A 13,039-nucleotide genomic window follows, 5' to 3' on the forward strand; every position below is an offset into this window, starting at 1 on the left:
TCTCAAGGTAACCTGCAAGCAAAAGTCGTTGGTTTTCAAATTGATCCAAAACCTCATTCTTCTCTTTATGATACAGTTTACACTTTGTACCACTGAGGAAGAAAAAACAAGGCACATTAACACAGATGCCGGCCTCATGTTCTCATTACATTAAAAGAAACACGACTGCTTAAAATAGAACTATAACCTGTTTGCGAGAAATGATGCAATTTAATTTTACTGTGAGCAATTATTTACTTAAGAGGTCACAGCAGGCTAGGTGGGGTGGGTGGCTGCTTGTGGACCCCCTTAAGACTGGGACAATGATGCCCCCTAGTGATCACTTTCACAACAAAAAAAAACCCTCTACAACAGCACAAAGTGAGCAGGTAAACCATCTTCATGTCAAAGGCTTTTTAATACCGTAGCTTCAGATAAACATCACATCGGTACATGTACATATTTATATAACAACCACAGGAGACTACTAAGGGTTCAGGCTATCCCAAAAACCCAGTAAGATATCAGTCCATCAAAGTCTCCTCACTGACCCTGCTGAGGTGCAGTCGCCTACCTTCCCAGTCAGTCCATTATAGTAAACTGGTCCATTGCTCAGTCAGGCAGCCTCAGAGACTGAGCCACTTGATGATGTGGAAGTTCCTCTTGCCCACTCTGAGCAGGCTCAGTCCATTAGACAGGATGTGGAGTTTGGGGATCAAGACCTGCTCCGGTTTGTCAGCCCGCTTGTGGTTGATCCACACCGCTCCGTCTGAGACCATCCGATACCTGAGACACAAACATTCACACATTTACGTTTGCACAGCGTCTCCTCTGCGTAACCCATCTGAGGTAGTGAGGAAATAACCTTGCACTGTTTCAATAGGAAATCACAAAAATGCCTCCTTGTCCCATTGTGATCCATCTTTGCACTAATTCTAAAGCCAACAATATAATTATAGAAAACTCGTACTGAATATAAAAACTGCATCATCTGACAGATCACACTGTGTATTTCTGAGGTACAAGTAGTCTCACAGTAACTTGTGTATAATGATGAGATATCACATAATCAGTATCCGGGCTATCCTCCTGACTCCTACATGGTCAATTAATGTAAGTTTATGACCATTAATGTAATATGATGACTGTAATCTCTTTTATACCACTGTAAATTGAATAGTTTTTGGACAGTGGTTTAGACAAACAAGCACTGTAAAAAATGTTATCATGAGCTTTTGTGTGATGGATATTTTTATTATTTTATGATAGTGTCAGTCAAATTACCTAATCATAAATAAATTGAAATACATTTGATTTGTGTTTGCCCATCTGCTGCCACCTAAATACAATGCCAGTGAACATAATTTAATTCACAAACTCTGGACAAAAATGGCTTGTAAAATTTCAACAGGATTATCTGACTCCAGCTACTTTCTTTTGAACAAATAATTATCACGAGAACCACATGCATGGCTTGATAGGACTTAAGGAACGTGAGGAATTTGAGTGGACTAATAGCCCTTGAGCTTTCCTTCATCCATTTGCAGGTTTATGCGTTTAATGTAGTTTTTAAATACTCTCTATATATTCTCTATTAATAGTTGGCCCTGAGAAACTGGATTGAGAGGAATCAGGACTGGAGCTCCTACCCTCTGGGTCCCTCGGGGATGGCGTTGACCTTGCGGCACGTGTCGATCACCGTGGTCCCCGGCTCCAACAGCAGCTCATGGAACGGAGCCTCCCTGAAGAGTTCCTGAAGCTCCTCGTCGCTCATCTCCTCCAAGGCCTGCACGCTGCTGTGGTACAGCGCATTGGTACATCTGCAATGATAACATTTAATGTGACTGCACTGCTCTGCACAGCCTTTTCCTCCACTGGGACGATAGAGGTTAAGAGCAGCAACACAGTGAGTTACTACTACTACTAGTGAGCCTGGGTGTTGTTAAGGATTTAGCATATTTCCCTCCTACACACAGCTGATGTATGAATACTTATCAACATACAAATTAGAATTCATCATTGACTTTCTGGCGGTAACTGACTACATAACCCTGCAGCGCTAAACACATTGTTCCTGATGTTTCTGAATGAGTTCTTGCTGAATAAAACCAAACATGTATAAAACTGCAAGAAATGACCTCACAACTTGTCGAAATAAATACGGTACACACACACACAGAGCCCCTCTCTGACCTCTTGGCACTCTCGAGGCCCTCCTTTCCATGCACCAGTTTGGTCACTTCTGCAGCCAGCCGTTTATGTGCGAGGCGTTTGCCTGGATCCTCTCTCTGCTGCTCCGTCAGCCTCTCCACCTCCGCCAGAGGCAGAAAGGTGAACAACTTCAGGTACCTGTGAAATGCACACACAAATACACGTCAGCTTATTACCGAGTATTTGCTAGACCTCAACCAGCCAGGGCAGATGACAGGTCAACAACGAGATGCTTTCAGATCGTTTATCTTAGCTTTACATCCATTCATCAGCCTCCACCTGCACGTACCCCTCCACACTGGCGTCCGGCTGCCTGAGAAAGAACTGGTAGAGCTCAAAGGGCGATGTCTTGTCTCTGTTGAGCCACACTGCGTTGCCTGCCGTTTTCCCCAGCTTGTCCCCGACAGAGCTGGTCACCAGCGGGATGGTCAGGCCATACACCTCCTCACCGCTCACTCTGAAGAGATACCAGGATGTCAGTGCAACTAGGCTGGTATGGACACATGAAAACTTGAGAGTGGATCCTTTGTCTGGCTGAACTGCTGGCGCGTTTTTGCAATGTCTTCGTAGCAAGCAGCGATAATTCAAATTTAAGTGGAATCAATGTAACCATACAAGTAGAAAAAAAAAAGCTGCTATTATTTTTTTATCTAAAAATCTAAGGCTGAATCTTGCAAGCATATATTTTGTTCCGGTTGTAGAAGTCATGTACTTCTGCTCACTGACAGTGGATCCCCTCCAGTTTGATGCCATCAGTAAGATATTAAATGTGAGTTTTTAAAATCTAGGTCACATTCTTAATTTTTTTTCCTGTGACAATAATGTGATACAGCATCAAGCCAGTTGCTAGAAATTGGCCGTTGCTCACAAATGAATCAATCTAAACTGAGCGTAACGCTTTTAAAGGGGTCCCCTTAATATCAAAAACACACACACCACAATTCCGTAATAGATGCAGAAATAAATTAAAAAAAAGTTTGAATAAATTCAATGACTGAACATTTTTCTCAAATTAACATTGTTGCTTTGAAGTTAAGAAGTATGCAGGATTTAAAAGTGGCTCGTGTAGATTCACACGAGACATTTACTTACATTTCCTGATGTGTGTGTGATTTGACCAAATTATGGGAATTATGAATGGTGTCTGGTACAGAGCTATGTCTTCAGAAAGAGAACATATCCATCTGTCAGGTCCATATTAATATGATGGGCATTTACTTGTTAATGAACTCATGGCCAGACATCACAGACAGCCTCTATGCAGAAAATGGCAACCATATATTTGGTTCAGGAGGTAGAGGTTATACATGGTGCTGATAAAAAAAAAGTAGATAACCTTGTAAATTTAAGCGCTTAAGGAATGGGAAGCATGCAGAATGAAAGAGTGGCTCCAAACACTCCACATAAAAAAGTAACCACATTGTCTGTGATGTGTACATTTACCAAGGATCAACAATATCTTTAATTTATAGATTTTTCAATGAGGTCTGGAGCAAATCTCTGTACCTACTGAAAAGAGACCACGACATTAGTAGTCTGTTTTTCTCCTCTATATTTTGGAAACTTACTTGTGAATTTAGCTCAAATGTGCAACTATGTGTTTGGTTCAGGGGGTAAAAATCCTAAACTTCCTGATTAACAGCATAAAAAAGCTTGATAAAAAGTTTTTACAGTTACAGGGTTGTTGTTTTTTTTACAGGATGAACAAGTGCAGCGCTGAAGACAGGCTCCTATCAATTCACATTAGACATGTTGGATTTATGTACAATGCAAGATCAATAATATGCAGTAAAAATTGCTGTTTAAAAAAAAAAAAAAAAAAAGGAGTCTGAAATGAGGCTCTCTTCTCCTTGAAGACCACTGCGTACTCCAAAAGTCGCACTGTTTGGATGGACATTTACTTGTGAATGTACTCATGGCCAGACATCAAATTGCCCAGCTGGTCGGTGCCTCCGAGCTGAATCTTGCAGCCGTATATTTGGTTCAGGTGGTAGAAGTCATAAGCTTGGAACACCTGGTAGGTGAACTCTGTCAGGCTCATACCGTCTGCGCTCTTCAGCCTGGACTGCACGCTGTGCCGGCTGAGCATGGTGCCCATCCTCAAGTGCCTTCCGGCCTCCGACAGAAACTCCACCACATCCCAGTTCTTATACCAGCTCAGGTTGTTCAGTACCGCCACGGTGCCAAGCGGCCTGGCGCTGTCGTGGAAGTGAAGTTCGTGGTTGGTAAAAATCCTCTGAATGCTCTCCCGGATGCTGCGGGTGTTCGCCTCCGCGACGTCCGCGGACAGCCGCTCCCGCTCACTGGTCTTCCCGCTCGGGTCCCCAATTTGTGCCGTGGCCCCTCCGAGCACGGCGAGGACATGGTGCCCGGCGCCACGGAAGTGCAGCAGGCCTATGATAGCGAGCAAGTTGCCCACATGGAGGCTGTCGGCCGTGGGGTCAAATCCGCAGTACACAGTTTGCGCACCGGACTGGAGCAGCCGGGGCAGCAGGTCCTGCGCTGCGTTTTCTGGGAACGAGTCCTTCAGAATACCGCGTTTATTTAGAGAGAAGAGCAGTCCGCTGCGTGCAGGAGAGGAAAGGTGAAATTCAAACTTGAGCGGGAGGCAAATATTTGTTCGTCTGAGGAGACTACGGGATCCATGCCGCGATGCATAGCGGCAGATCCGCACCATGGACGCAGCCATGTTGGACAATGTGACAACTGAGAACACGGAGGAGGAGGAGTTGAGGAGAAGCTTGGGTAGCTTGGCAGGAGTATAGTGCCCTCTAGTGCAGTGGTTCTCAAAGAAGGAGGGTTTGGTAACTTCAGGTTGCAGGAGTTTCCAGGCACAACTGAAAAAGGAGGAGTGATTTACTCAGATGGGTGAAGAGCGCATTTGTCCAGGATCCCATAAAACTCCAAAATCAAAACATGGACATAAACCTGCCGGGGACACCCAGGGCAAAAATGAGTTGGAGGCTCTGTTGACACAATGGGCCACCGACATCTCTCTTGAGCACCGTGTATGTATGTACCTTGTGTTAACTTGAAACTCGTTTTAAGGCATTTCTAAGAGTCAGGGTCATCAGATTAGGTATTAAATCAGGACCTGCCTGTTTCCGTTATTATTATTGTTTAGTTATACATATTCTTAAAGGCACGTGTACAACACATTTCTCCACATTACTGTGTCAAGTATCTGATATATTAAAGCCTTAATGTAGGTCCTGTTTAAGCTGGGTTTTAGAGGGCCCTACTGTCAACATCTAGTTTGAGGAGATTAATTATTTCAGTTTTTTGCTGAATTAATGTATTTTTGATCAAATTCAGAGCAAATCTGTAGCCTTGTAGTTTGCCAGCGCAAAAAAATTAATATTTATGTGAATTCTATGTCATATAACTTGATTCTTCAAGTATAATTGTTTAGTTCTAATTTAACTAAATCTTATTTCATTTGATTCTTCTTTCCTTTTATCAGCAGTTGCATGATATAATGTCTCCAGTCAATCAGTTGCCCTGCAGTTTCACTGCTCACTCTAAACCAGAATACAAAGGTAAAGATCAGTTTGGGGTCTTTTACTTTGTTTTGAAAAATGTTTGCAAACCCAATACATTACATTTGCACACATATATAATAGCAGCTTAATGTGATTCAGTTACAGGCTATAATGAGCCACGTTCTGTCTTCTCTATTGGCAAATGGAATCATTACTTCCAATTTGATCACATGTTGACCAAAGAGTTTACGATAAAACCCAGATACAGCACTATGTAAGCAGACTGAAGATGCTTTAGTGCAAGTTTTACTATTGACCAAAAGAGGGCGAACTTGCATCAGCCTCAGCTTACCTGTTAAATCACAGTTACAGTCTAAATATGAAATGTTTTGTCTGTTCACATTTCCGTCTGCAAATACGCAATGGCTTTGGTGTAGGAAGAAAGGAAGGTGCATGTTATAGATAATAAAAGTGAGTGATATTAACTCTAGCATGGTCCATTGAAATTCAACCAAACAAAATGTAGAGGATTTTAAAATCATTTTATTTCGAAATCCATTCAAAGTCAATTTGTTTCATTGTTTAAATGACTAAATATACATTCATCAAACATTTACAGTATTGTTATCAAGCCACAGTACACATTAACAACACTTCCAAAGACAGTCTATGTTGTCTCTTTTCATGACACTATAGCCACAAAAACAAACTCCATGAAATTCAGGAAAAGAACAAAAAATAAAATAAAATATCTAATTCCTATGACCGCTGCCCTGCCCCCCTGCTCCCCTGTAGAAAAATGTCTGTCAGTTGTGGAAAACAAAAATAAAAGTGATATTAATCAGTATTGTTGTTGGTGTTTGTTTGCTGTAAGGCAGAGCACTATAAAATTACTCCAGACTGAATAAGACAGACAGAGATAGAGATGGAAAAACAGTACCTTTACTATATCCTGAGCTAGTTCAACAAAGGAAGACTAGGATTCCCTGATACAAGTCAAAAAGTCCCTTGTCAATTCAACACAAAACAGACATTACTAATTGTAAGCCGACATCACAAATTTACACGACTTCTCCACTTGGGCCTCATGCATTTTATGTTTAGCTTTTAAAAGACTCTCTTTTTGGAAAGAAATCCTTCAATTTTACTGTTTGAAATGATGAATGAAGCTCCAATAGTACGTTTGAGCGTTAGTCTTACTGTAGTTTGTATTGGATATTTTCTTTGACATCATTTCCTCTCTGTGGGACCCTATTGTGTCTCAAACAGCTAAATCTAGCTGAAGACACCAACAGTTTACAATTCTACAAGTGTGTGCATAAGTCAAGTGTTGTTTATTTTTGAATCTCTGATGTTTTATGGCATTTACATACACTAAGGCACAGGTTGTTTGTGGTTAATCCCCAAGCACATCTGGGCTCTGGGAGGCCCAGGAACCTACGAGGTGAAAAACTGAGCTGCGTTGAATGAATTCGGCAATGTGGGTCTGACATTCTGTGATGAGATATAATAAGTAAGTTGAGGCAGCTTGTAGTTCGGTAATCTACTAATGGCATACGAAATGTTTGGTGAGTTAGTACAACGTAGCAGCGAGTGAGGAGAGAAAAGTCCGATGAAAAGCACGACAAAAATCAGGATTACAAAACTATATATATATTGCATTTTTACTACTGCATCATGTTTTGTAATCTGTAATATTTGTGATGTGATGGCAAATTATGAGTGCATTCAGTTTCTCTATTAACCAACAGAGATGTGATGTATACAAAAAAAATAAAAAAAAGTACAGGTTTGTTCAAAATGAAGAGGCAACTGTGGAGTATTTTTGATAATAATGATGAAATTCTGTGCATATATTATTACCCCATTCGTTTCCTAATGTGCATCCTGAGAAAACAGTATAAAAAGAGGAGATCACTATTGTATGATCAGTGCCAGGCTGTAGCTTCACCTTTCATGTGATAAATACTTTTTGTATTCAGAGTTCATGGAGGTCAGGTTTTAATCAACCTTTTCCAGCACTGCACAGCCCATGTATGCTTTCAGAGCTCAATTTAACAGATAAAGGAAGTACAGCTGAAAAGAACTGAATGCATGTTACAGTCTTGGTGGCTCTCTATCTAAAAAGAAAGCAATTAACCAAGGGAATGTTCCCAGTGGGATTCAGATCTATGGCTACTCAGATAACCAATTGCCCTGTTACACCTTAAATCTATTTACACTGCACTCTTCGTTGGTGCCATTTCAAATAAACAATTATCAGATTTAGTCATACATATATACTTTAGTATAAAAATAGGATCCAATTCAATTAAAACACAAGTCTGTGACATTTAAGCAAAAAGAACATGCAGTACAGAACTACATTTACTGCAAAATCTCAAAAGTTTGAAACTATTTACCAAACGGAGGGATACAAAAGTTGATCATCATTAGTACCTTGTACACCTCAAGAGTTAAAAGTCAGCGAAGCAGTCCATGGGATCATTTCACCTATGTACAGTACGCTTTGTTTACACAATGTGATGTAATTACAAGCACAAAGTCCATTTCTGAGGACTGAGTTTCAATAATTTTATGATGATTTCGGGACATTTTGGTTGGATAAGCAGATGGGGAAAGCATTCTCTCACAGATTCACGTATATTTTATCCAAATTACGAGACATGCACATTTTCATCATTTCCTTATCAACATTCCCTTACTGTAGGTCTTCCAAGTAGTATGTTCATTTTATACAAAAAGGCAGTGCGACAACAAATTCAGGAGTGGCCTTTTCACATGCACGGTAATCATCGCAGTTAGATGACAATAATATCTATAGGATACTATGTGGAAATATATTTGATCTTCATCCATCACCGGGCAGACTAATTCTACAGATTCAAGTTTTCCTTGTATAGGTCCAGATGGACAGTTAGCTGAAATAGACCACGTGATTTTAGAGAAACTCTCGGAGAGAAACTGAACCCCAAGGATGAAAAACTTCTAATCGTCAAAGTTTTTTTTTTTTCATTTACTAGGCCATAAAACCATTATTTTCTTTGTGGGAAAAAAATGTTATTTGTTATCATATAAATATGCGCAGATAAGAACCCTGAATCTCAATCAACTACATGTTTATGAGGCGAGAACACAGCCTGTGAAAAACAAAATACGTGGCGATGACACGACCAACTGACAAAAGGAGATTCACTGAGTGAAATAGTTGCTAGCTTTAAGTCTTCCTGTTTTGAGGTTTTAATGTGAGTTATCTTGGGGTTAGCCCTTAAATACTAAAACAAGATGGAGTACCAAACATCTGTGTTTTGTGAAAAAGGTCCAGTCTAAAAGCGTCATATTAACATAATACAGGCGTGTTTGTGCTTCAGATGTGCATTGTGGTGCATGTGAACAGTGACTCTGTGCCTGTGGTCAGTTCAGTCTTGTACACCTTCTTCATAAGATTCTGCTACCGTACTCTAACATTTTAAAATGACTGCTGTCATGTTGTCATATGACTCCATGTCAAGTCTTGATGTCGTCTTGTTTGGAGGAAAAAAAGAACATGAAAGGTGATGATCGTTTCCAGTATCACAACAAAGAATGGCTTCGAGGGCATACAGTACAAATAAATGATTAAGTTCAGAAGCTTGTCTGTGTCTGGTTATAAAAAGGTGAAGAAACACGGTGGAGGGCTGGTGCATTCATAACCAACACCACCTTCTATTGATAGCCAATTTAGCAGAAGCTGCCTTTCTTTAAAAAGGTTTCTGGCTCTTTAACACCAATATACAAATCTATCAAATATACTGCTGGAGTGGTAATTATCAAGTTCACTTTCTTTCCTCATTTTCGGGCTTGTTGAGGGCCAAAATAACCAAAGAGGTCATCTCAAGGACTTCAAATTAACATGTAGAGTTTGGTCAGAGATTGCATACACTGGTGTATAGATAGAGGCTCAATTAGCTGTAAATCACACCTTAGCATGTGTGATTGGGAAAGTCCACACAATGGAGTGGAGAGGACTGCATTGAACCCAGAGAGCGGTCAGTCTCTTGCCTGGGCCTTAACAGGCCCTCTTGAGTTGACTGGAAGCCAAAGCTAACTCTTGCTGCATTGGGGGTGGAGAGGAGGTTAAGTGGTTCAACCCCTAGCTTATGGATGAGTCCTCTTCTTCTCATGTCCCTGATAAAGAAGGAGATGGTTTGTATAGTTTTCCTCTCTTGGTTATTTCCTCCACAATCCTCAGTACATGTCTCTGTAGATCTCCTGCAGGAGTGGGTGCAGTGAGGTGTCCTCTGTCTTTTTGATCTCCTGCACCAGCTGTGCGTGCTCAGTGACCAGCTGCCGGAGGTCAGCCAGTTTCTGCAGCAGCTTGGGAAAGAGGAAAGTGTCATCAGGGTGATTGGCTAGCAGATGGAACTGTAGGACCTGCACGATGCTCTCCTGCATTGCCTCGATGTGTGCCACATTCACCAGGCCTGGGCGGTCTAATCACAGAGGAGATAAACAGAGAGTTGGTTGAGGTCCACAATCATTATCTTTTGTTGAAGTCAAGAACAAAATAAAAAAAATATGTTCCCAGCATCCTCACCTCCACAGCAGATGATAGCGGCCACAAACAGAGCCAGGTCACTGTCGTCCAGCTCCAGCGAGTTAAACTTCATGGCAAACTGGAACTTTGGCTCCATCATGTCACTGAATGGTCGTCGCAGGCTCTTGAGGAATTCCCGAGTGATGAAGCCTGAGCCGTACGCTACAAGAAGCCCGTCCTTGTTCATACTGGAGGCGAGCATGGCGAAGAGGGCCTCGTACACTCCGTATTTTAAAAGAGTCACCTGATCATTGAGGTCCAGGCTCGAGAACCCGGGGACGGACTTTGCAAACTCCGTGAGCTCCGTGACGGTTTCCACTGATGTGCACTGGCAGCAGTGGAAAATCCGAACTTCTGCCTCCCTGTCCTTCAGCGCTGTGGCGGGGCCGACCATCTTGGCCACCAGCGTCTGCTCTGCCAGCTGGAGGGTCTCCATGTCATGGATGACGAAAGGCTGTGGATAGTGAAGAAAGACACATTCTCGTGAGCTAAAAGTGTCATTTCTGGTTTTCCAGTTAAAATGCAACAAAGACAGCACAGTGTATCCTGTGATTTTGTCAGACATAAATAAACCTGACCTGACTTGACTACATAAATATGGAAAAAGCTGAATCATCAAACCTCACTTCATGAATAACTGACTGACTGACTGGGGTGTTTATTTATAATCTTTAGTGAGATGAAAGGCAGCCCTTATTGACACCTGAATATTTCCACAATGACACAATCACTCTCCCTGACTCTGCTGCTACATAATTAAGGTTGCCACTCCTAACACTCAAATACAGTTTGAGGTGTTAATTGTTCTAGAAATATAAGCACAGTTAAAGCTGAATGAAAAGCAGTGTGAGAAACTCTGAATATATGTCATACAGCAGGGGTCTCCAACTGGTAGCTACTGGTTGAGTATGTGTGTGTTGAGTATCAATTTGTTATTGTTCACATAAAAGAAGCTTAATCAGCTGGTTTGGTGGAGCTCAGCTATATGAATACATGTTACACAGTGACATAAGTAGCTCTTGGACACTTTCATTTTGTCAAAGTAGCACTCAGGGAAACAAGTTAGAGACTCCTGTCACAGAAACCTAATAGAGGCAGTGGAGGTAGCTAGTAGGTGTTTTTAAGCTGTGTCACTGTTCCCACAGTGGACAAGTTACAACATCTGATGAGCAGCTCCACCTGCTGCTGCACATCATATCAGAGCTTTGACTCATAAACACTGCTCTAATTGCAGGCTCGTGTAACAAGGTAAGGCATGAGCACATGATGCTGAGCTGTTTAATTTTGTACTTCTGTCACTACAACACATTAATTATCTGATAACTACGTGGTTTATATATATTTGATGGTGGTTGTTCAGACAGAGAGAGAATGTGGGCAGAGGAGGGGGGGAAGGGGTTCACTATTGTTTAGCATTGCTTAATTATAATCTATTGTGTAATATTACATTACATTTCATTTAGCTGACGCTTTTATCCAAAGCGCTTTACAACATACCGATGGTACACCATCGGGAGCAATTTAGGGTTCAGTGTCTTGCTCAAGGACACTTAGGCGGGGGGACAGGAGGAGCTGGGGAGGTGCATGTTTTTTGGGGATGGTGGGAGGAAGCCGGAGAACCCGGAGAGAACCCACGCAGGCACAGGGAGAACATGCAAACTCCGCACAGAAAGGCCCAGGACCGGATTCGAACCCGGAACCTTTTTGCTGTGAGGCGACAATGCTAACCACTGCACCACCATTATATAATATCATTATATAATCATAATTTGATATCACAAACATAATGTATTTCTGAACATGGTGATGCTACAAATAATTTCATAAATTATGAATCTTAAACTAATGCTGCACCAAAATTTCTGACTGAAGCTTTGTGTACATACACAGTGTATAAAGGTTATACATTGTAGACATACTTTGCTTCTTTTTTGAGCTCGCTGTCTGCGTGTAGCATGTTAGCAGGCGAACACTTGCTAACTAAAATGGTAAATAGTCTGCACTTAAAGGCTATATCACTTAATCACCTTAGCGCTCTCAACGCATTTTACAGTTTGCCTCCCGTTCACCCACTCACACACGCATTCACACACCAGTGGCGGCAGAGCTGCCATCGAGAGCAACTTGGGAGTTCAATGTCTTGCCGAAGGACACTGAAGCATGTGCACAGGAGCATCTGGGGATCATCAGCTGATAGATAAATCAGATCGATCAAGTGTGCACCCCAAAGTTTACTTTATCCACCTGGCCAACTATGAATTTAAGAAAAGCACCAACATTTTGGTGACACACCTAGAGAGGGTACAGCCTTTGATATTCACAGACCAAGGTGCATTGCTGTGAGTAATAATCCCATTCTTCTGCAAATTATTTTCAGGGTGAAGCTGCTTTACTCTCCCAGCAGAGCTGCAGAATGGCTGCTTCTTTTGATACTCATTTTACAGGATCAAATGGCCGTATCTGTTTCATTTATTACAGACAGTAGGTGTGTCTTTGGCCCTATGCTTTGCCACAAGGTTAGAGCTTTACACACTGACCCCTTCAGCTGTTAAACTAGTTGGATTCCTTTGCTATATATATCCCAAACATGGTGTGAGGCAACAGCTTGTGCTATTCATGCTAAAGAAGACATTTGAGGTTTGCACCTTTATGGGTACAATTTAAAGTCAAATGTGAATTCACTTGATGATATTACCCTTTGACATCCCTACATTAAATATGTCTAGTGCCTGTATCACATGCAGTTGATCCTGTTGGCAAGACATCTGACTGTAAGAATAACTGGAGGTGA

The 13,039-nt window shown here is 41.6% G+C and overlaps 3 protein-coding genes across 3 annotated transcripts in view; 1 reads left to right on the plus strand and 2 right to left on the minus strand.

Annotated features, from left to right (window-relative positions):
* LOC138619095 (transcriptional enhancer factor TEF-3) overlaps positions 1 to 3,252 on the plus strand; it is a 246,969-nt gene extending 243,717 nt beyond the window's left edge. Inside the window, exon 12 of the transcript XR_011310783.1 lies at positions 3,238 to 3,252. The gene's annotated coding sequence lies outside the window, so the exon portion shown is untranslated. The remainder of the gene's footprint in view (positions 1 to 3,237) is intronic.
* Positions 379 to 4,879, minus strand: yars2 (tyrosyl-tRNA synthetase 2, mitochondrial). The gene is made up of 5 exons (XM_069695319.1): positions 4,092 to 4,879; positions 2,480 to 2,647; positions 2,173 to 2,328; positions 1,629 to 1,799; positions 379 to 765 (listed from the first exon to the last, which is right to left on the minus strand). Exons 1-5 carry the CDS (start codon positions 4,877 to 4,879, stop codon positions 606 to 608), a joined length of 1,443 nt encoding a protein of 480 aa, XP_069551420.1. The 3' UTR covers positions 379 to 605.
* A 4,288-nt stretch (positions 4,880 to 9,167) lies between these two features.
* pparab (peroxisome proliferator-activated receptor alpha b) overlaps positions 9,168 to 13,039 on the minus strand; it is a 28,897-nt gene continuing 25,025 nt past the window's right edge. Inside the window, exons 6-7 of the mRNA XM_069695320.1 lie at positions 10,249 to 10,702; positions 9,168 to 10,144 (exon numbers count right to left, since the gene is read on the minus strand). Coding sequence (XP_069551421.1) covers positions 9,900 to 10,144; positions 10,249 to 10,702 — 699 coding nt within the window. The 3' untranslated portion in view covers positions 9,168 to 9,899. The remainder of the gene's footprint in view (positions 10,145 to 10,248; positions 10,703 to 13,039) is intronic.

The sequence above is a fragment of the Brachyistius frenatus genome, unplaced genomic scaffold, assembly GCF_029030835.1.
Source record: "Brachyistius frenatus isolate BFR_SWC_R1_liver_20210118 unplaced genomic scaffold, ASM2903083v1 Contig_19, whole genome shotgun sequence".
Taxonomy (NCBI): Eukaryota; Metazoa; Chordata; class Actinopteri; family Embiotocidae; genus Brachyistius; species Brachyistius frenatus.